At 40.8% G+C, this 21,296-nt stretch overlaps 1 protein-coding gene across 1 annotated transcript in view; it reads right to left on the bottom strand.

Moving 5' to 3' along the window:
* LOC124535376 (collagen alpha chain CG42342) overlaps positions 1-21,296 on the bottom strand; it is a 199,404-nt gene that overhangs the window by 1,815 nt on the left and 176,293 nt on the right. The window contains exons 2-17 of the mRNA XM_047111585.1: positions 11,043-11,113; positions 10,873-10,908; positions 10,429-10,464; positions 9,684-9,719; positions 9,190-9,261; positions 8,754-8,822; positions 7,654-7,833; positions 7,182-7,287; positions 6,340-6,513; positions 5,454-5,551; positions 5,188-5,322; positions 4,880-4,909; positions 4,704-4,751; positions 2,075-2,179; positions 1,723-1,767; positions 1,528-1,590 (exon numbers count right to left, since the gene is read on the bottom strand). Of these exons, the coding sequence (XP_046967541.1) occupies positions 1,528-1,590; positions 1,723-1,767; positions 2,075-2,179; positions 4,704-4,751; positions 4,880-4,909; positions 5,188-5,322; positions 5,454-5,551; positions 6,340-6,513; positions 7,182-7,287; positions 7,654-7,833; positions 8,754-8,822; positions 9,190-9,261; positions 9,684-9,719; positions 10,429-10,464; positions 10,873-10,908; positions 11,043-11,113 (1,304 nt within the window). The remainder of the gene's footprint in view (positions 1-1,527; positions 1,591-1,722; positions 1,768-2,074; positions 2,180-4,703; positions 4,752-4,879; positions 4,910-5,187; positions 5,323-5,453; positions 5,552-6,339; positions 6,514-7,181; positions 7,288-7,653; positions 7,834-8,753; positions 8,823-9,189; positions 9,262-9,683; positions 9,720-10,428; positions 10,465-10,872; positions 10,909-11,042; positions 11,114-21,296) is intronic.

Below are 21,296 nucleotides of genomic sequence, written 5' to 3' on the forward strand. Positions count from 1 at the left end.
TCGCCAGTCGCCCGAGCGCGACCGCAGCGCGAGTGGAGAAAGTGAAGGAATGCGAAGATAAAAGAAAGACCAGGATATGCACGGCATGCAAATATTTATTTATTTTCCTTGAAAATAATTTGTGAACAACAATATTTTATGCTCTCGTGAGTATGGTACAAATGACAACTTTAAATTTTTATAAAAAAACTAAATTCTTAATTAGGTAAATTTATAGTACGTACACTTAACGTAACACGTCATACGACATACGACATACGATACGACGACGGGAAGGACTACCGGCGGCGACACGCGCGCGCGACGAGCCGGACATCAGACTCGACTCTACGGGTTTCCGCAAACACTTAGCCTAAAAGTCGTTACATTTTTGTACATTCGATTTAGAACAATTATAAAAGACATTTAAAATACATTAGCGAAATAGAACATGACGATACACAGACAAGGGAAAGCGAATGCGCACGAATCGACGCTAAAGTACGAAGGTTATCGGCGCGGACGGAGCACTCGGGACCAGAGCGCGCGGGCGGCTGCTCGAGCCGGCGCGGGAGTGCGCGCTGACGCGACTTACATCTTAAGTATAGGTTACACACGAATAGAAGTGACGACAATAGTAATCGTAGGACGATATTATAGGGCTTAGACTAAGAATTGGGCGATATCGATATCGATAAATACTGAAACATTATTATAGCTGTCGACGGAGGCGAGAGACCCGACGCGCTCGGCGCACGGCCGCGCGGCTCCGAACGAGCGCCAGCGCGCCCGCCGGCGGCGCCGTGCGCGGAGGGCGTCGGCTCGTCTCCTCTCCTGCGATCGTACTCTAATATACAAATATATACTTATTTGAATCAAAATAGTTACTCTGATCGATGAACATTTTACAACTTATCTCTACATACATACGTTACATCTAATGATATATTTTACAGAACATGAGCACTTTACATCACGAACGAAACGCTACAAGGAATGATAAATGTTACAGAAAATCCTTAAGATATTATCGACGTAGATTTATACAGGGGTACGCTAGACGAGGAGAACGAAAGTGAGCAATGTTACACACGCGTCGAGCGCCGAGGGAGGACGGGGCCGGCGGCGGGACTGCCCTCGACGCCGACTCGTTTACAATTACGACCTAAGATTATGAAAAATATCATCTTTATACAGATTTCAACACTTACATCTAAATTTGGTAACGTCTTACATCTTACGCTTAGGCTAATTACGTACAAATATTACAATTTACAGCGAGCGGCGCGGCGCGCGGCGGCGGCTCCTACGTGAAGGCGAAGTCGGGCGGCCAGCGGTTCTCCTGCCCACACCACGTTAGGGTTAGTGCCATGCCGCTACTCGTTAGTCGGTTAGGGGGACTAGGGGCGGGGACACGGCCAGTATTTGTGGCACATTCATTGCCTTTTAAAAGTGTAAGAATTTATTGGCCTCCATTCGAACAAGTAAGACTCGACGAGACTTTTACATCTCGGCTATGTCAGATAATCAGGTGGTCGCCATACTCACCCTAGGTCCGACGTCGCCCAGCCGGCCCGGCTCGCCCGCTTCTCCGGGCAGGCCTACTGGACCCTGAACGAATTCCTTTTGTGAGTCCAAGATATACGATGAAGATATAAAATAATCAAATTAAAATGTTGTGAGTGTAGAACCATCTTTATGTCAGTTCATTTTATTATGAAATTAAGATGTAGATATATTTACCGGTAGTCCCATGGGACCGGGGTCACCTTTATCCCCTCTTTCTCCCTAAAATAGAAAAAATAATAGAATTATTGTGATGGAGGGGTATTTTTGAATTCTTTCTACAAGATAATGCTTTATTAGATTCTTTTTTTCCAATGAAAATAAAAAGAAAAGTAAAGTGGCAGTAAACGTCCCACTGCTGAGCTTAGGGCTGCGCTGCCGTCGACGAGAACATTTGGCGTGTATATAGATTTGGGTTGGATGCACGTATATGGCAGGTTCTTATTTCAAGTTGCAGGTTCCTCAGCTCGGCTGGATTTTTAATTCTTTGATTTTATATAACAATGTAAACACTAAAAGGAGTACGTACCGTCTTCCCGCGCGACCCGGGCTCGCCCTTGTCTCCCTTGATGCCGGGCGGACCGGCCACGCCGGGCGGTCCGGTCGGCCCCGGCGCACCCGGTGGACCCATCATCTGTACACATAGAACATGCTTTACATTTTGTCAGCTGAAAATGAAGTAAACTTTCTGGTCTAAAAATATTCAAATGGAATGAATGAATTTATCTAGAAAAAAATATTTCACATGTAAAGATAAAATAAATAGTATTTCATATTTCAGTTTTTTCCCCCTCTCATTGTGACTTTCTGGGCGTATCGAATTTGACGAGCCATCGGCTTAAGTGGCTATAACAACTGTACAAATTTTTAACTGAATCGAATTAACGATGCTTTAAAAGTATTTCGGAAAGTAGTCCAAATCGACACTCAGGGTCAACACTCAATCTCCACAGCAGCCTCGACGTGGGTATACGTTGGCCTGACAAAATATGAGGGTTCACAATTCCTAAGCAGATCCACGACTTTCTTATAAAATAAATTAAAAAATTACTAAAATAAACTAGTCTAGCAGTACTTATGTCCGCGAGTTTTCTAATTATTTTTATTGCATTAATGGCACTGCTTAGTTTCATTGCTAGCAGTTTGGAGTCAAGGGCTATCCCTAAAAAGACCGTTGACTCAAGAAACTCAAGCCTTTCATTTTTCAAAATGATTGCAGAAGGATTTGATGTGACATTTGGCAATGAAAACAAAACACATTTAATCTTTTTGGCATTTAGTACTAAATTATTTATGACAACCAACCAAGAACCCGCGACAGAGCACTGCTTACAACGTCAAAGTTGTTTATTTTTCTGTCAAGTTTAAAAAATAAGAGATGTGTCATCTGCAAACAGTACAATATCGCAAGTAATTTTTACAAAATAAGGTAAATCATTTATATATATTAAGAACAAGAAAGGTCCCAAAATTGAACACTGTGGTACACCCATTTGCGCCACAGCGCAATTTGATTTTGCACCATTAACCACAACCTTCGAAACTCTTTCATTAAGGTAAGAGGAAATGAATTTCAATGCAGGGATACCATAATATTTAAGCTTTTCTAGAAGAATATCATGCCTAACGCAATCGAAAGCTTTTGATGAGTCACAGAAAACTCCAATAGCGTTTTGTGACTTTTCCCACGCATCATAAATGTTATCAACAAATGCTACACCCGCATCAGTAGTCGAGCTACCTTTAGTGAAAACAAACTGTCGTGGATGTAACAGCTTATTCGAGTTAAAGTATAATAGCAATTGATTAAGCATGACTTTCTCAAAAATTTTACTTAATACTGGCAAAATAGAGATTGGTCTATAATTGTTTGGATCATTTTTATCAGCGGATTGAAATAATGGGATTACTTTACTTAATTTTAACGTATCAGGAAAAATAACAGATTGTACACATTTATTAAAGATGATAGCTAAATAAGGAGCCAAGTCGACAATTACATTGTTAATAATTATAACTGATAAATCCCATAGATCACTGGTTTTTTTAAGGTTTAATGTTTTAAATATTTTTAATACTTCGTACGGAATTATACTCTCAAAAGAAAATTCTACCTCATTCTGGGGAACGGAACAGTTAGGTAAGTCTAAAGCGTCATTAGGTGACGCATTAAGTCCTTTAGTAATATTCAGAGGAATATTAGAGAAATATTCTTCGAATTCATGGGCCACATCTTAATCTTTACCTACAATTTTGTTTTTTATACTAAGGGATCATCTGCCTGCATCAAACTTCAACCTACCTGTCTCCGAACTTATAATATCCCAAGTAGTTTTCATTTTATTTTTAGATTTTAAGATTTTATTTATAATATGCAACGAACGAATTTTTTGACAAACTCGTTTAAATAATTTAGAATATTTTTTAGCAAAATTGATAAATTTACAATCACAATTATATTTCTTAAGTTCATATAGTTCATATAATTTATTTCGACTTATATAGATACCGGTAATGGCCCAGTCTGAGAACTGCATTTCATTGTTTTGATAAAAAGTTTTTAACTGAAATATTTTATTGAATTCGTTAAATTAATTTTAAAAGAGAATTATATAAAGAGTTGGGATAATTTGAGCTAAGATTCAATTTTGGAAGGTTACGTTGTAAAGCATCATTGAAGTTGATTAAACCTTTTACAGTAATTGGCCTACAAGTGCTTTTTTGTTTCTTTTGAATTTTTTTTATACCTATTGACACCATTTGGCCAAAGTGATCTGATGTTTGTTAAAATTTCCTTATTAACGGCCTCACAATAAAAAAACACGTTATCGATACAGGTTGCGGAAGTCGTTCATATTTTCGTATAATATTTTTTTTAATTGCAGTATCTTCAATTGGATCAAATATATTATAAGCTAACAATGTAGCTATATGTCGTTTATATTTAAGTGGCAGGTACATTGTATCCTTTGTCAGCTTAAAGTTAATAATATAAATTTATTTATGTCAAAATTAATAAATACGTCACTATAACGGAATATCATGCTACGTAAAAAATGATTAATTTCTTCGAATGCATAGAATGGAGTTTAATCTAATCTTTTGATAAAATATAAATTAAAATAATCTCAATGTCAAACAACTAAACTGGTACTTACGATTTCATGTCCATATAGCTCGTATCCGGTGCCATCTCCCTGCAAGTTCAACAGTGGGCATAAAGATTAACAGTTCTACATAACATATCAGATAACATCGTGCATGGAGTTACTTAGTGTGTAATTCTGTACATTATGACCGGTGTGTGTTTGTGTGTGTCGAAGAGGATAGTTACCTGCCTGCGTCTCAGCTTCCGGTACTTCTGCTGAGAGCCGCCGCCAACGCCGTAGACAACGCGCCGGAAACGAGAAACAGAAGAAAGCGACACGTTAGGAAAGATTTGACGAACCGACATGTTTTATTAACCCACAAATAACAAAGGTTTCACATTTATATTTGTTTGCACTCGATTAGATAGGACGAGGTACATACGCAGCGGATCGTTTATAGTCGATTATGTTATAATTCAGTCCTGTGTAGTATATTCTATTTTGGATACAGTTTTTAATTTTAGACGATCGTGGTGTAAGTCAGTTTACTCACAGAGTCCCCCTTGTCACCCTTCTCGCCCTTGAGGCCAGGGTATCCGGGCGGGCCGGGCAGGCCGGGAGCGCCCAGCATGCCCGGGGAGCCCATGTCCCCGTAGTCTCCCTTCTCGCCTTTCGGTCCCATCTCACCCTGTAGCAAAAGTCAGAGACCAATTAAGAATTTGCATAACAAGAATTACGAATAAAACATAAACAAAATTATAAATATAATGTCAATCCGAGAACATATATAATTATATAGTTTACATAATTACAACATACCGGTTTGCCGGGTGGGCCGGGTACACCCGGGTCGCCGGGTCGGCCGTCTAGTCCGGGCGGTCCCCGCGGACCCGCCGCTCCTTCCTTTCCCGCTGTACCTTTAACATTTAATAAACAAGTTAGTTTATTTTTATTAAATTACGAGTATACTGTATAAGGATATACCCATACATTATGGTTACTAGTGATGTTATTTTGTGTATTTCATAGGTGTTAAAATATTTTATGGTGACATTTAAAAAATCACGTTGATAGGGAGATTAACAACTTCATATACATATACAAACACCAGCAATTAGTCAAAATTATGAAACTATGCTTCTTCGGCATAAAGTATATTAAAATACTAAGCACTAATTTTCTACAGATCAAAGACTATAAAATGTATAGCGGTACAATTTACCTTCATGTTAGCGGCGCTGGTCGTTCTCAAGGTTCGAAGCCGATGCAGGCGACTTGCGCGCGTTGCCGATTTAAAGCCACCCCGAGAAGCTACAGTTAGTCGTCACTTGTACCATCACAATCTACGCGTCACACAACCGTCGGCAGCGCGAGGCGCGGGGCTCATGCGACATGCGGACGTGCCCGCCCCGGGCCTCGGTGCATGCAGCTCGGAAACCGATGGGGAAGGCGAACAATCGTCGGATAGAGAATAGAGATCACAATGGTTTCATGAGAAACTCCGGCAGTAGTAACATCGACCGAATGCTTTGTTCGATTTACCTTAAACGTGTTTAGAGTTCAATCAGTAAAGAAACATGTTGGACACAGTGATCGTACTTTGACAATCGATGCATTTTGGAAGTCGAGGAACTACAGATAAACTTAAACAGCAGTAGGGGCGGTGAGACCGCTCGAACCGAGGAGAAGAAGCGAGAAAGCGAACGAGGAAGTGGCGAGAAGAGAGCGAGTAGAGAGCGAGTAGGGAGCGAGTAGAGATGGAGGCGCAGGCGAGGAGGGATGCGGGTTACCCTCTTGCCGCGCTTGCCGCGCGCGCCGCGCTCGCCGGGCGGGCCGGGCGCGCCCGCCGCGCCGCGCTCCCCGCGCGCGCCCTCCGTGCCTTCAACACATCGCCATCGCTTACAAGTCTTACACCGATTGCTGATACCCTGCGTCTGACGTCACTGACGCCGCTGCCTACTTGCCTCCTTTTGCGGAACCTCCGAACGATGTAAAACCGTTCGCAAAGTATTATAGCGATTTATCATCACTAGATAGATCTTTATTGCAAAATTGAATACGGTACAGAAGTTTTACAACGAGCTCATACTGTGAGGTTAGACTTCGTTAAAGAGACATTAGTGGGTGTTCACCGGGTCATGTACTTACCATATTATCTTGTTAGAAATGTTAGCTAAGTTGTAAAAACACAAACAAAGACTGTTATGTAAGCCTCGTCGGTAAAAAAAATGTAAATCTAGGTAAGCTTGTGCAGGATCGATATCAATTAAATGAAAAATCAGACTCATCTACTGCATTAGTTGGATTAGCGTTACGTCCGTCGGGCGCACCCGCGCCGCAACCGTTAAGCGAACACCAAACATGCCACCGTTTGAATACTGACAGACGGCTCTCCGACCACGAAACGCTACGACGCTGACATTGAATATAATATAATATTTGTTTTTTTATTTCATTAACTGATCTGAACACTCCTTAGTGCCGAAAAGCTACGTAGCGTTACGTATGCGGCGTGCGGTCTTTTGCGATATATTGGCGATGCGTTACCGGGTGGTCCGGGGGGTCCAGGCGGGCCCTCGATGATGCCCGTCGGGAAGGCGTCGCCCTTCAGCGTCGTGGTGAAACCTCTCTCGCCCTTGTCACCCTTGTCGCCCTGAAAATAATAACACCAACGTTTAAACAGGAAGTCTCATTGCTCGTATCGAACATTCGTGTGTTTACGCAAATAGAGTTATATTTCAAAAATCAAAATATGTATATGTTCTTCATTGAAGTAGGCTTTTCGAACCTTCATTTAACACAACTGTATTAAACGTCATTATCGCTGATTCGAAATGTAGATTTTATCAAGAAGAACGACAAGAAATTCAGTGGTTAAAATATAAAAATACAATACTACTATATAATAAATCCTGCCTGAAAAACAACAAGCATCAGTTCCATACATGAACAATATGCCTTATTATTCGAATAATGAAATTTTTGAACCTAAATCCATATTAACAAAACTTTCTCATACCTTGTGTCCAATAGGTCCCGGTGGTCCGATAGGTCCTATAGGCCCGGCGGGGCCGGGTGAGCCTATGGGTCCAGCTGGGCCAGGCGTACCAGGAGGCCCCACTCTACCCTCTGCTCCGGCTATCCCCTCATTCCCAGGGGGGCCCGGTGAACCCGGAGGGCCTGGTTCCCCAGGTTCTCCCTGTACATATGCATATTGTTTGATTATATAAAGCCTTTTGGTTTTAAGAAGTATTGTAATGTTTCATTCTTTAAAAAAAAGTTACAAGCACTGTAGTCTTCTTCGTCGCCGAAGAAATTTATTAGAAGAGGAGATAAGTACATGTTATACAGTTTGATCTCATGCAGAAAATATTGGAAACAAAAGAATCACTAAGCCGCAGACAGCATGCAAGCAATAAATGGATGAACGGTAACCGGTACGAGTCCATCTATACACGTGGATAGTTCAGGAAAAAAACACATTACTGTTATTATATAAGTAATATTTTAAAAACTTCCTCATTAAGACTTATAAAAAAGAATACATTAACGTGCATAAAAAATTAGAAAAAGTTAAAAAGTGGTTAGTTAAGTCTTTTTCCTGTTTGAAAATCGCCGCTAACAATAGACTAGGTGTGAAGAAGACAGCGGTGTGGTTAATGTCGGAATAGAGGAAGTAGTAAACGATGAGCGCGTCGAGCGACGAGACAGCGACTCACCTTCAGCTGAATGATGGATTGCGCGGAGATGTTGTGACCGGCCGCCTGCAGGCCCTACGGATACACCGCATCAGTACATGCGCACACCAGACAAGCTGACGGCACTCGGACGCGCGGCTCGCACAGGATCGCTCAACGAAGCGTTCATTTAATACTCCGCTACCGCAGGTCCGAGTGACATCAAAACAAAAATAAAATCTAAACATTAAGATAAAAAAGTACGAAAAACTATCTACAGCGAAATGAATTAAATAATCCACGTGAACGTAATGTTTTGTAACAGAAGCGCAAAATAATCGTCACATCGAAGCCGCAAACGATTCCACCGCTCTCTCGAACACAACCAAACAGCACATTTCAGAAAAGCCCAAGTCGCGACTACGAGGATGCGTCACGGTACCTTCACGGCTATGATCTCGGCGGTGGTGTACGGGTGCATCTTAAAGTTGTCCACCGACCGTTTGACGCCCTGCAATCGCCGGAACATCACACATCTTGTTGCCAACTTCATTTTGTATTTAACGCACGTGAATTTAACATTATGATTGCTCGTTTAAGCCCAGGCAAGCACAACTGAAAGTTGTGCTCGTCGGTGAAGGAGAACATCGTGATGAAACTTGCATGTGTCAGATTAAAAACCTGCCAAATGTATGTATATCCCTGCGTGGCAGCGGTATTGTAGAGGAAACTCGAAACCGTGTCCTCAAAAGGAAAGGTGTCATTACTAGAGCAGAGGTTTCAGACCGTTCCTTATTTAAATTGGTTTATCGAACTAGTTCATATATTTTAATCTAATACCTACTTGTAATATTTTCTTTCATAAACTGGTTAATTACCTTTACAGCAGCGAAGACGTCGAATCCAGGGTTGCCATGTTCCCCCTTCTGCCCCTTGTCTCCGGGTCGACCCTGAATTACAAAAGTATTTATTAAATATGTAAGTATTTACATTTAAATTTAAATTCATTTTCGATAAATCAGGTATGAAAATACTATGTGAAACAGACACTACGTGTTGTTGGGCAGAAAGGCATCTCACGATCTACCCAGCGTTCCAGGTTGCAGTCCCAGCATAAAGCTCAGAACGTTAGATAACAATAGTTACTTAAAGTTTTTTAACACTCTTTAATTTGCTTTAACTTAGTACTTCTCCTATTAATGTTGTCTTAAATTTTCGCGATTACACATTGAAATAAAACTAGCGGGATGTTAAAAATAATTAATATATGCGATTCAAATCCGTTATAGCTAGTTTTACTTCTCCTATTGCTTAGTAAAGTTGTTATAAAAACTTTTTGAAAATTGAATTGTTGATTCTAAATTTTACTCACGGGATCTCCTTTAGGACCGTCCAGACCAATAGGACCCTGAAAACAAAAATATATTTGTCATATATCTTGTGAAGAACGAATTCAAAGGCACATTAGTGTTCTAATATAACACAACGAAATCACTTTTAAGCCAAGATTTAAGGTTAGTAAAGTTAAAGTCACAGAGAAAGGCAAGAGGAGTACAGATGCAGCTGAAAGATATACCAAACTGTACACTAGATATTTTTCTTTTAGAAGATCAACAACTAATGTGTTATTTAAATTAAATCCACTACAGTAAAAGCTGAGGACTTCTAAGGGAACACGTGTTCATACTTTAAATTATGTATAACAAAAGCAGTTATATGATTTATGTACATTGTTAGCAGTTAATAAGAACTTCACGAAAAATAAAGTGTGAATACATGTGAAATCACAGCAGACCATCAGTGTACTGCAGGATGTTACGCGAGTACTGCGAGGTCTGCACGGAACTTGGCGACTAGTGCCTGGAGGCTCTATTTCGCTAGACAACTAGCTACCGGACAGCTCGTTACTGCTGCCCGCGCCACTCACTCGGAGTGTTGTGTTTACACCAACGCACTACGCGGCGGTTAGAGCACAATTTATTTTTGGTTTAACTCTTCATAGTTGGAGGTTACGAGTCATTGGAGGTTACAAGGCAGCAGTAAATTGCCCGCGCAGTGGTTAGTGGGGCTTGGGATAGTGAGGCGCACTACGGGGTCCAGTCGCGACCGGCGCTTACCATAAAACCGCGTTCGCCTTTCTCGCCCTTGCTTCCCTGAAACGTCAATCCGTATCGTTGAGCCATACGAAGGTCACATTCAACACAACAGCCTTCCGATATATAGGTTTTAGGTTGGTTGGTCTATGTTGGTATATTTTGTTTTATTAGTTATCTGCGCATAGAGTTGATGCAGAAGATTACTCTCAATTATTCTTAGCTAACGTAGACTGCGTCACAATAGCGGTCGGGGCATATAAAATTTCGCCAAAAAGGGATTAAATTAAAAAGATAAAAGATAAACCTTCAATTTTGAAAAATATAGACAAAGATTAGTTAGAATAGTGTGACAGTTACATGTATTATAATCAGAAATTATATTATGTATATTAGAAAGTACACACATACATACATTATATACAAAAGAGTGAAAAAATTAGTTGAAATAAAAAAAAAAAAAAATACCGGGAATCCATTTTTCCCAGGAGCTCCCATCAACCCCTGTAAAAAAATAAAAAAAAAAAACATAAAAAACAAGCCAAGATATGTATGTACATATATGTAATAAAAGTGGGACAAAAATAAATACAAAAATTAAAAGTTATTGTTTCCGAAACTGCGAAAATGATACATACCGGAGGTCCCGGCTCGCCGGAATCTCCCTTCTTGCCCTTCTTGCCGCGCTTGCCAGGAGGGCCCGGAGGACCTGAAAAACACAGTAAATATAAGTTAGATGAGACTAGCCCTATGTGCAATGAATTGATTGATAATAAAATTTATTATAAAATTTTTAAAAAAAGTCAAATTTTTATAAAATATATATTAACATATATTTATGTATAGCATTCAGTGTTAGGTCGCGAGACCGCTGGGCCGCTAGTAAAGTGGGCTCTCGATGCCGTGACGCCGCCGTGACGTCAGCGTTGAGAGGCGCTTCAAGCAGGACGCCTCGACACAAGCACCTCTCCGCCGGCTCGAACAAATAGCCGAATTGTCACTCACACTTCTGACAAACCCTAACACTTAGGGCGCCCCCGCCAACCTGGCTTTTATGCGGACATTATTCTCGTCTGCTGCATATTATCTAAAAGTGCTGATGACTCCTATGGACCATTCAATAAAGGACAAGCATACGTAATTCCTCTTTAACGTTATCCATTATTAAAACACATTTTTATTGATTTTCAAGATTACTTGATCAAATGTAAAAATAATATTATTATTAAAATTAGCACTGTGCCAGTGTTCGTCTGCCACCCCCTCCCCCCACTACTACTGCGTGTTACAGTCGATGTCTACTGAATCCTTTCCGTATAGATCATGTTAAGCGGATCCTAAAAACAAGACAGTCTCGTTTCATTATCATTACATATTAGGTATATATCTGTGTGTGTTTACTGTAGTCTTCGGAATTTAGGGCTCACCGACCGAACGGGCCGGTCGGTAACGAGCTACCAACATAACATGGTGCCGAGTAACGAATGGCCTCGTCCGTACGTCGTGTTTTATGATAGCTGAGAGCAGTTAGTCGAAGGTTTGTACGACAATGGGCAGGTCGTAAACTGCGCGTCTAGACGGCCACCAGCCGGCGCTGTCATTGCGCCGTCGTCATCGGCGACCCTCGTGAACTGACTTATGCAAAGTTCGCACGACACCACGTCCACACGTCGCGGTACAAAGTGCACGCGATCTACAAATCTCTTGCCGACACGCTGAAGACAAAACGGTTAATTGAATCACATCGGACCGCGGACGTCTGTCTGCAGAGGAGGTCTGTCTCCAGCACGTCATAAGCAAGTGAGACGAGAGTGCTGGAGACGGCGAGTGATAGGTGTCACGTCGACGCGGGTCGCTCTCAGCACTCCATGGCATTCTTATCGCACTGATGTTAAGTTAATCGTTTGCGAGCGAGTGACAACTACTTTGAATCGTACACGAGACCCTCGTACATATAATATGTTTACAGAATGGATTCCCACTCCTGCTCGCATATAATATTACTCATGTGTATATGTTCCATAAGGAAGATGGCTGGTCACTTGAGGTTTGCAAATTTTTAAATAAATTTGGAATATTTTATTTTATTTATTTATATACGGTTCTGTGAAGATTCAGTGTAAAATAAGTCGCAATGGACGCAACTGGTCTGCAAATAAGTATAAAATGCAAACCATTTACGCATTGGATTTGATAAGGCATTGGAGACAAATCGAAATACACCTTAACCTAGATCGAATACATGAATGTTGTCACACGCCCGCGGTCAAACGAGTGGACATCTCCGCTTATAGGGGTGGCCATGAGGTTATTTGATTTACGAAACAAATTGCTGGCCACGAATCACGATTCGAAGGGACTGCGACTAATTAGCTCATATATCATTCGCCGCGTATACGTTAATGAATAGGTAGGTCATCTTGTGAACCTCTATACGTAACTGAACGTCAAGACGATTGGAATGATTTCGTGTGAAACTCTTATTTAATCCGGACAAAGTCTGCTATAGCTATTTTATATAAGAGATGAATCGAAATACAGCTACGTCATTACTAACAATACAAATGAAAATATTACGTTATGTAGCTAAGTATTGTTCACGCGGTGCCCTTCCCAACTTCGCCCAGCGTCGTCATCGGCGGCACCAGCCTTAATAGATATCTCCGCATTGTATATCCTTTTTACGAGTTCTTACATTTTTTTTTCCATTTATTTAAAACTGTAAAGTGTGATGAATACGCGAACTAAAATAATATTAGAATCTTAATATCTCGTGTCGCTTTCGGTCGTAGGTGAAACATCACTATGTAAAGGCGCTCGCAGACGACACGTGCAAAAACGCGACAGCGGCGGAGCGCGGATTATCCGGATTATCTGGAGAAGCATCCACGCTTTGTCGTAGGCCGACACGATCGCGTAAAAAGCAATAAAAACGTGAAGTTCAGCACATTACGGTGCCAAACGTGGCCTTAAAATGATGGAAATGAAATTGTAGAATTCTTATTATTGTTTTAATGTATTATGTTAAAAAAGTTGTCTTTAAAATGAAAGTCTAAGATATTCAGGGGAGTGCAACTGTTTGAAATGAATTAGGAGTCCATACAGAGTGCGCCCGCGGCTCCGCTTTGATCTCCGCCCCCACTCTCGTTGAATTCATTTCACATTCAATTACATCCGCAAACAGTTTTTATCATTTGAAGTGTTCCGCGTGCTCGTGTTTGGAATTTGGGGACGCGGAGGAGCCGCGATCCGGACTGGCCCGTTTACGATACAGAATATTCAGAAACTATAATAAGGATCAATGAGATAGAGAAAACTTTATTGGTTAGTATTCGATTTTTGTACAGTCAGAAAGAAGTTGCCTTCGCTTTATTACGTTGTGTATTAAATGGAAGACAATAAGATTTATGTGTTTTAAACAATATTAATATATTATTTCCTATATTCCATAGATTTGAAATTTGTTGATAAAATAACAGACAAGCGGCATTATTACAAAGATTTATGGTAGTGTGTGTGTGGTGCATAGCGAGGGCCCGACGCTGGAGGAGGCCCGGTGCTCAATTACAGCGGCGGCCGAATTAATTGCATATAAATAACCGCCCGATCATATCGGGACATTGTTTACGCAGCGTAATCGCAATAACACGTGTATTGCCTTTAGAATCCGCTATTACACTACGCGCCGTGCCCTGCGGTGGTATTTACTTTAAACACGCCTGTTTCATACGCTCGATGAGTACTTACAGTTTGCCAGCTTGATTGACATTTATGTATGCTGTATGCTGTATCGGGTGCTGTAGCGTGATGCTGTGTATTGTTTCTCAGTTCGCGGCCTATATAACGCAAAGGTAATTTTTTTTTATTTGAAATAGAAGTTGCCCAGATGGGCGCGATCCACAATACATACTCCTCAGCTTTATTCTTAACGGTACCGTACAAACATAAGTATTAATTTAATATGTATTACTAATGGTATTATTGTAGGTATATAATTTGCCTTCTTGTTTTTAATTACAATTATGTTTAAACGTGCTCGAAGCTGCTATAAATTTGAATTGGAGTGTCTTGTTTGTAAAATTTAAATAATTGTTTTTTACAAAATGCATAATACGCACTTTACATACAACAGAAGTTTTTTTTTTTAATTTTTGTCAGTCTGTCCGATGTCCGTTTATCCGGCTACTCTCTTGAACGGCGGGGCCAATTTTCACGGGACTTTTACGGGTAGATAATTGTAATAAGTAGCAATTTAAGCTACTTTTATTTTAAAATTATATATAAAATAATAAAAAGTCACGCTGCGATGTCCTCGCGCATGCCACCACTCCGCCGTCATGTAGGGTGCCTCCCGCCGACGACTTAATGTCCCAAGACCGGTCTAATATAGAATATATAGTTATAGTAAAATCTGCGAACTGGGTAACCATCGCCAGGGTTCGCAGGCCACTGGCGGCTCAGGCAAAAGCATTTCTTTAATTAAATATCGAGCATTCCACGCGGGTCTTCTGCCCCACTCTGCGCCGAACCGCCGCCGCCGCCTCGAATGCAGATTAGCGAAGATACAAAATAATGTACTGCACTCGGGGGACCCGATATAATCGTTTATTTTTTAGTTTAGGTAAAATTAACTGATATCGGAAGTTTTTACTAGTATAATAAGTTAACCAATTTGTGCAGTTTTGAAGAAGCGGTTCATGCGGCTCCTAACCGACTTCGGACGAGCTGTCCATAGCACTTGACCGACGAGGCAGAAAAGTATTCGCGTAAGGTTCTTGTCGACGAATTCGTTTCTTCATTGTAATAAATCCTAAAAGGTCCCGAGAGGTGTCGCAATCACACTGGGCAGGAGCGCGGGAGTCGCTCCGTATTACCGCGCCATTAGCGCCCCCGTGAATTTTGATAATCGAGTTAATCCACCGGCCGCGGCCGCGAGGGTGAGTGCCTCCAGCCGAACTGCGCGCAAATCGAGTTAGCCGCGCCTAAGCATCGTTTCGCGTCATACTTCAGAAAGTAATCTTGTTTTTCTCCAAGGACCCTCCAAGTATCTAATGAAAATATTGTGTTTTGTAAAATCGTCAGATTACAAGAGTTTCGCGTGCAAAATTTAGGACTTTTGTTGATACACTTTGCATAATGCAGTAAGGGGCGGCGGCGCGGTGCTGCGGGGAGGGGCGGGATGTTTCCCCGTCGCACTTTGTATCGTTTGAGGTCTAAGCTGTTTTGTTTTATTTTATATGATTGATTACTTTATACGTTAAAAGACAATACATTGTTTTTATCCGTTGACTAATCATTAACACGTTCTCCGTCGTGGACATTTTTTATGGATGTTACATGTTTGCCGCTTATACTTGTTCTATGCTGATCGCGACAACGTACTAAATTTTATTGAATGCAATTTATAGGCCTAAGCCAAGTGATTACGTATTTGTGTGATTTTTTAAAGTCGTCGAAGCGGGAAGTGTTCCGCGAGTGAGAGGGGAGAGCGGGGTGAGGCAAACGGCACAAGTAGGAAAAGTAAGAAATAAAGCATGCTAATGGTCTGAGTTGTGTTGTTGTTGTCGCTAACAGTTGTTTGCAGCGCAGCGACGCCATTAATATCCCCGGCAAGCTCGCTCTCGCGCTCTCCACTGGCTCTCCAACTTGCGATCGTTTTCTTGACTACAACTTATTGTTATTTATGTTATAATGACATTAAGATGGTGCTTAAAATGTCACGTTAAATAAATATAGTTTCAAAGGATAGATGTTTTCAATATGAGTTAATTAAACGGCAAGAATCTTAGTAATCTTATTATCAGATCCAGTACTAATAAACGTGTTACTTCAGAGTGGCGTTGCAAACGCCTCAATAAAGGATTCGAACCTCGAGCCGAACTTTTTGTTAAAAAAACTGATAATATCGCTATAATTTCATCTCAACTACTTACAATAATTTGTTAAAAATCCTCAAATTAGTTGGTAATTTTCAAGGATATAATGTTAGGCAATTTAGTTTTTTCATCCCTTGGGTCTTTAAGAATAGATTAGAAGCGTTCCCGCGGCCGACGCATTACGGATAGTAATGACAGGGTACACACGGGTGACGCCCTCTCGCCTCACTCAAATAACAACTTAATACTACTTAATGTCCACATTCTCTACGCTGTTTTATTTGTGTCATATAAAAAGACCGCGACAATATCTGGTGACATTACGTCACTAAGAACTTAAGGAAAACCATTCGATACATAAATCATATCAAAGAGCATCATGGTGTTAAATTTTATCTCTATGGCAGATACTGGATTCCTCTGATTGCGGCGCTTTCGTATTTCAGTTTACCGAAATCTGTCGTAGCAGAATCCACCCTTGACTGCTGAAATGTAATGTTATTATAAACAAACCAAAAGTTCCGCCTTGTTTAAATGACTGCCCGGCACTGTAGGTAATATAAACCACTTCTTACACTGTCAATGCACCAGCACATATTACTGCTGTTCGCTTAGGGGCAGTGCAAGTCAATCTGGGTGTGTACGACTCAGTCATAAGATATTATACCGCCAAACAGTTGGATTGTACTGTTCCGGTTTTAATAGGTGAGTTAGTCAGAAGGGAGTGGATCGTAGTTCCCAAGCTTGGTGGCACATTGGTAATGAATGGTTACCATTCCACATTGCCATTATTGGTGGTGTGAATGTGGTGGTGATTACTTACCATCAGGCGGTCTTTTTGCTCGTCCACCTAACAATTCTATAAAAAACAATTACACACAAACATTTTGTATTCATGTTTGGTGGAAAAATAGCTCTTGTAGCCGGAACTTTCACTGATGAAGAGCAAGATCGCGTGAAAAGCTATTTGCTATAAAGTAGACGTGGTTTAGCATGGACGTCGACCTTTGGACGCAGACCTCAGTTCTTATGCAAACATTTACACAAGTGACTTGAGTGTGAGTAAGATAGATTCAACTCTGAGCTCGGTTGGCACTAATTTCCTCAATCACTAGTCTACAATACTATCAGCAATTTCCTTAATTGCAATTAAAACTAGTGCGCGGTGTAATTGTACAAAGTTGTCGTTAGTTATGATGTCATATTATATTATAATGCGGGAGCCGACACGCGAGGAAGGCTTAATTTAGTCGGCAGACAGTAAAAGTTGTGCTGAAGACGCCTCGGAGCGGGACTTGCGAGTAAGCAACTTTGCATGATAATGTGCAGCGCTACGAGCGCGTCTGGGAGCTGCGCCACGAGCTGCGACGCAGTATTGCAATGTTCGATTACAAATACAGGCATTCGGAATGTTTTTCAAGTATTTCACAAACACTCAGAGCCGTTTTGTGAGAAAACTTATAATGTGTATTCTTGATATTATTAAAATGTAAATATAACAGAAAACATAACGAACATAACAAGTGATTATACAAATGAAGAAACAATATCGTCGGGCTGGCAGGCCGGCGCACTCTGCGGTGTCGCGCGGCAGGTTAATTAGAGCGCATTACGAGTGTCGCGGCCGCAGTCATCAACGCGGCGACAAGCGGCGCCGGGCGCGAGTGCGTCCCGAGAGTCCCGTCGAGAGTCCCGTCTAGTGTCCCGTGTAGTGCGCGTGCAGTGTCGCGTCGAGTGTCACGAGTCTCGGCGCTTCCCTCGAGCGCTCTCAATCCACGGTTTTATTTCCGCTTTGTTTTCACAAACGACGTCGTGCATTTCTAAACAGAGATGCATTTCTTGAAGATCTCTTAACTCAATTGACATACTCTGTTGCCACGCCGACGTTCTCAGAGTTCAGCTTTTTTCGTTCGTGTTCGTTCGTATTAATGTACTAAACTACATTAATATAGTAATATCAATATCACCTGAGCGTCCAAATCGTTTGTATTAAACACTTACAAGTACATTATTTATTGAGGGTCCGCAATAGACGAATCGTGCGAATGAAATGATAGCAGCGAGTGTTCTGATGACAGGCTTCGAGTGGGCAATTAATGGTGTTGTTTAATGTCAGGTTGCGCTATCGGGCGGAAGAGTATTCGTAAACGCTGTAATTACACACGAGACGCGCGGCCTTTCGACTGGTTCCGCGTAACAACACCACTAAGCAAATATGCGACCGGATCATAGACACACAAGAATAGGAAAACGATAAGAGGTATATAAAAGTTTCAATAAAGAACGTTCGGAAACGTTACATCGTTACGTACACCTGACAATGTACTCATTATTAAAACATTAATCGTTACATTACTTACACTTGAGAAACTTTGTTGCGTCGGCTAGAAGGAACATAATCATTACGTCAACAATAACTAGATTGGGTAGATTGTAATTTACGGCTGCCAAGAGTAGCTACTCTTTTTCTACATTCACGTTTGTGAATGTTAAAATATTAATTAATTTTGTTTATCGTAATATCGACATAATTATTTGGAGTGGTCACCACCTTCCACATTGCAGTTCTATGATATATACTAATCATCCTTTACATTGCGAATGCCGGCAAATAGTGGCTGGCTTAGTCATCATTCAAAGCCTAACACAACAATACTGGGTACTGCTGTTAGGCGGAAGAATATCTGATGAGTGTGTAATACCTACCCAGATGGGCAAGCATAAAGCCCTCCCATCTAGTATATTGTTAATTTTTAGAAAATGAAACCGATTATCATAAGATATCATTTATGTTATAGCTTCACTGATCAGTGATTTGACCTTTAACTTTTGTTGAGCAAATTAATGTTTATTACGATATTACATAAATGAAAATAAAGAGTTGTGACTTTTAAAGTCGATGTAGTTCACGTCGAATCGTAAACTGAGAAATTTATGAAACGTGTCTGTGGAATGGAGGGATTACGGCCGTAAAGCGGTGATGATATTTGACACGTCCGAGTTCATAAAACTAGCTCCGTGGATAAGTTCATAAAGGGTCATGAAAACTCGTCGGATTTGTCGGACGGAGGCCGAGCCGTTAACGAGCCGCGCCGCTTACTTCATTACGGAACGGGGCAGTTAGCGCCATAAAGATACAGATCATTATCACGAACATTTATTATTTATTAAGAACACATTATTATAATCCAGAGTAACATACGGCCGCACTTGTTTAACAAATAGAGACGAGGTGTTATCGAAGCAAATAGCAGTAAATGCTTTTATTATATAAAACGAGTAAAACATTAGTTTGGTGTCCCAACGTGATAAGAGTCATCGTTTATTTATTGGCCACTTAAAGAGAATAGTTTCTCTTGTGTTACAGCTTTTATTAGCTTTCACTGTCAAAAAGATAACGAATAATGAAGAACTGCATCGTGGACTATGAACGAGGTGCGTTTCTCAGCGGACACTTCGAATGTTGTAATTAACTTTCGTAATATGTCATGATATCCAATGGTCGGGTGAAATCGCATCAGATAGACTTGTATATGGTTTCCGACTGATATCCTTCGAGTACCGAGTTTTGCAGTAAAAAAGTTGCGTATTATAGTTTGGAACAAAACACAAAACAATTGAATTACGCTTTAGGAATGTCGTCCAGTAATACGCATAATTTTTATAGATTATTTCGTATGCTTGTATATAATAGTGTTTAATAAAATGAATAAATAGAGAATGCACTTGAAATAAAAAGACATGATATATTTTTCGAGTCTCAATTGGACGCATGATTTATGAGGACGATATGATAAATTAGATTTGGGCGACAGCACGAGGAGGATAGGGCTCGACCCTAAGAGATCCGAAGTTTAATACCTCGAGTCGCGCTCGCTTGGACTTTGCAATTTTTCTCTATGAATTATACAGCGTGGCGGATGATCCCGGCGCGGAAGCCCGACGCGTGCCCACGGGAATATTTAGAATATTTTAAGACTTCGGCTTTAAGCACCCCTCGCGATCTTAAAATACTGCTCTAGAATGAATTTATAATTAACTACAAACGTTCTACGATTTTTTTATTATATATGAAAACAGATAAATATTTAAAAATGGCGTACACATTTTATCTTTTAGATAAAGGCGAGAATCAATGCAGTCGGTACGTCGCGTGGCGCGGCAGTCACGGGACGGCGTGTTTTCTAAATACAAATGGAAGAGAACCTTTGATCAATCAATTTCGTAGAATGTTGGAACAAACGTGTGGTCGGCAGATTGTAAAGTCCATTTTCGCGTTATGCAAAGCCCCGAGGTCATCTGGAGACGGTCTTGCTCCAGTAATTGTAATTGGAATTTAGTGAACAGTTTCATTTGTGAAAGCTAAATAAATCACATCCTAGTTAGTCAATTTACAATTTATATACATAATTGGGACGTTTCAAAATATTACCAAAAAATGAATCATTGTGCATGAAATATCTTATTTATTTTTCAGTAGAAATGAAATGCTCGGAGAAATCTGACAGTGCTAGTTTCTAATTTATAGCTAATTTCTACAAACGTTTTATTGATAAGCAAAAAATTCACTGCATGTGACACATATCCATTAAATCCACGACGAAAGCGTTATAGGAACGGGTCGGAAATTAATGGTCACCACTCAGCGGGAGAGAGCACAATGGCTTTGAAAGTTCGAATACTTTTCGCCGAGGGCGCGGGCGGCGCGGGCGGCCGAGTGCGTCGTTGACAAATGCAAGTCACTCGGAGTGGACGCTATGGCGGCGGCAGCGGGCCGGCGCGGCGGAGCGCAGTAATTGAGCTTCCTTGTAACACCAGCGCACTCGCTCGCAGTCATTACGGTAGCAATGCCACTCTTAAAGGCAAATAAGGCGTATGAATGAAACATCTGGACGATTGCTTGACATTTTTTTTTTTAATTAATGCACTTAGTGTAGCACGCTAATAAATACATAAAATTTCTTGCAATACTAGTTTGGATCTTGCTTTAAAAAACGCGGATCTGTTCTGTCACAT

Source organism: Vanessa cardui, chromosome 14 (genome assembly GCF_905220365.1).
Source record: "Vanessa cardui chromosome 14, ilVanCard2.1, whole genome shotgun sequence".
Lineage (NCBI taxonomy): Eukaryota > Metazoa > Arthropoda > Insecta > Lepidoptera > Nymphalidae > Vanessa > Vanessa cardui.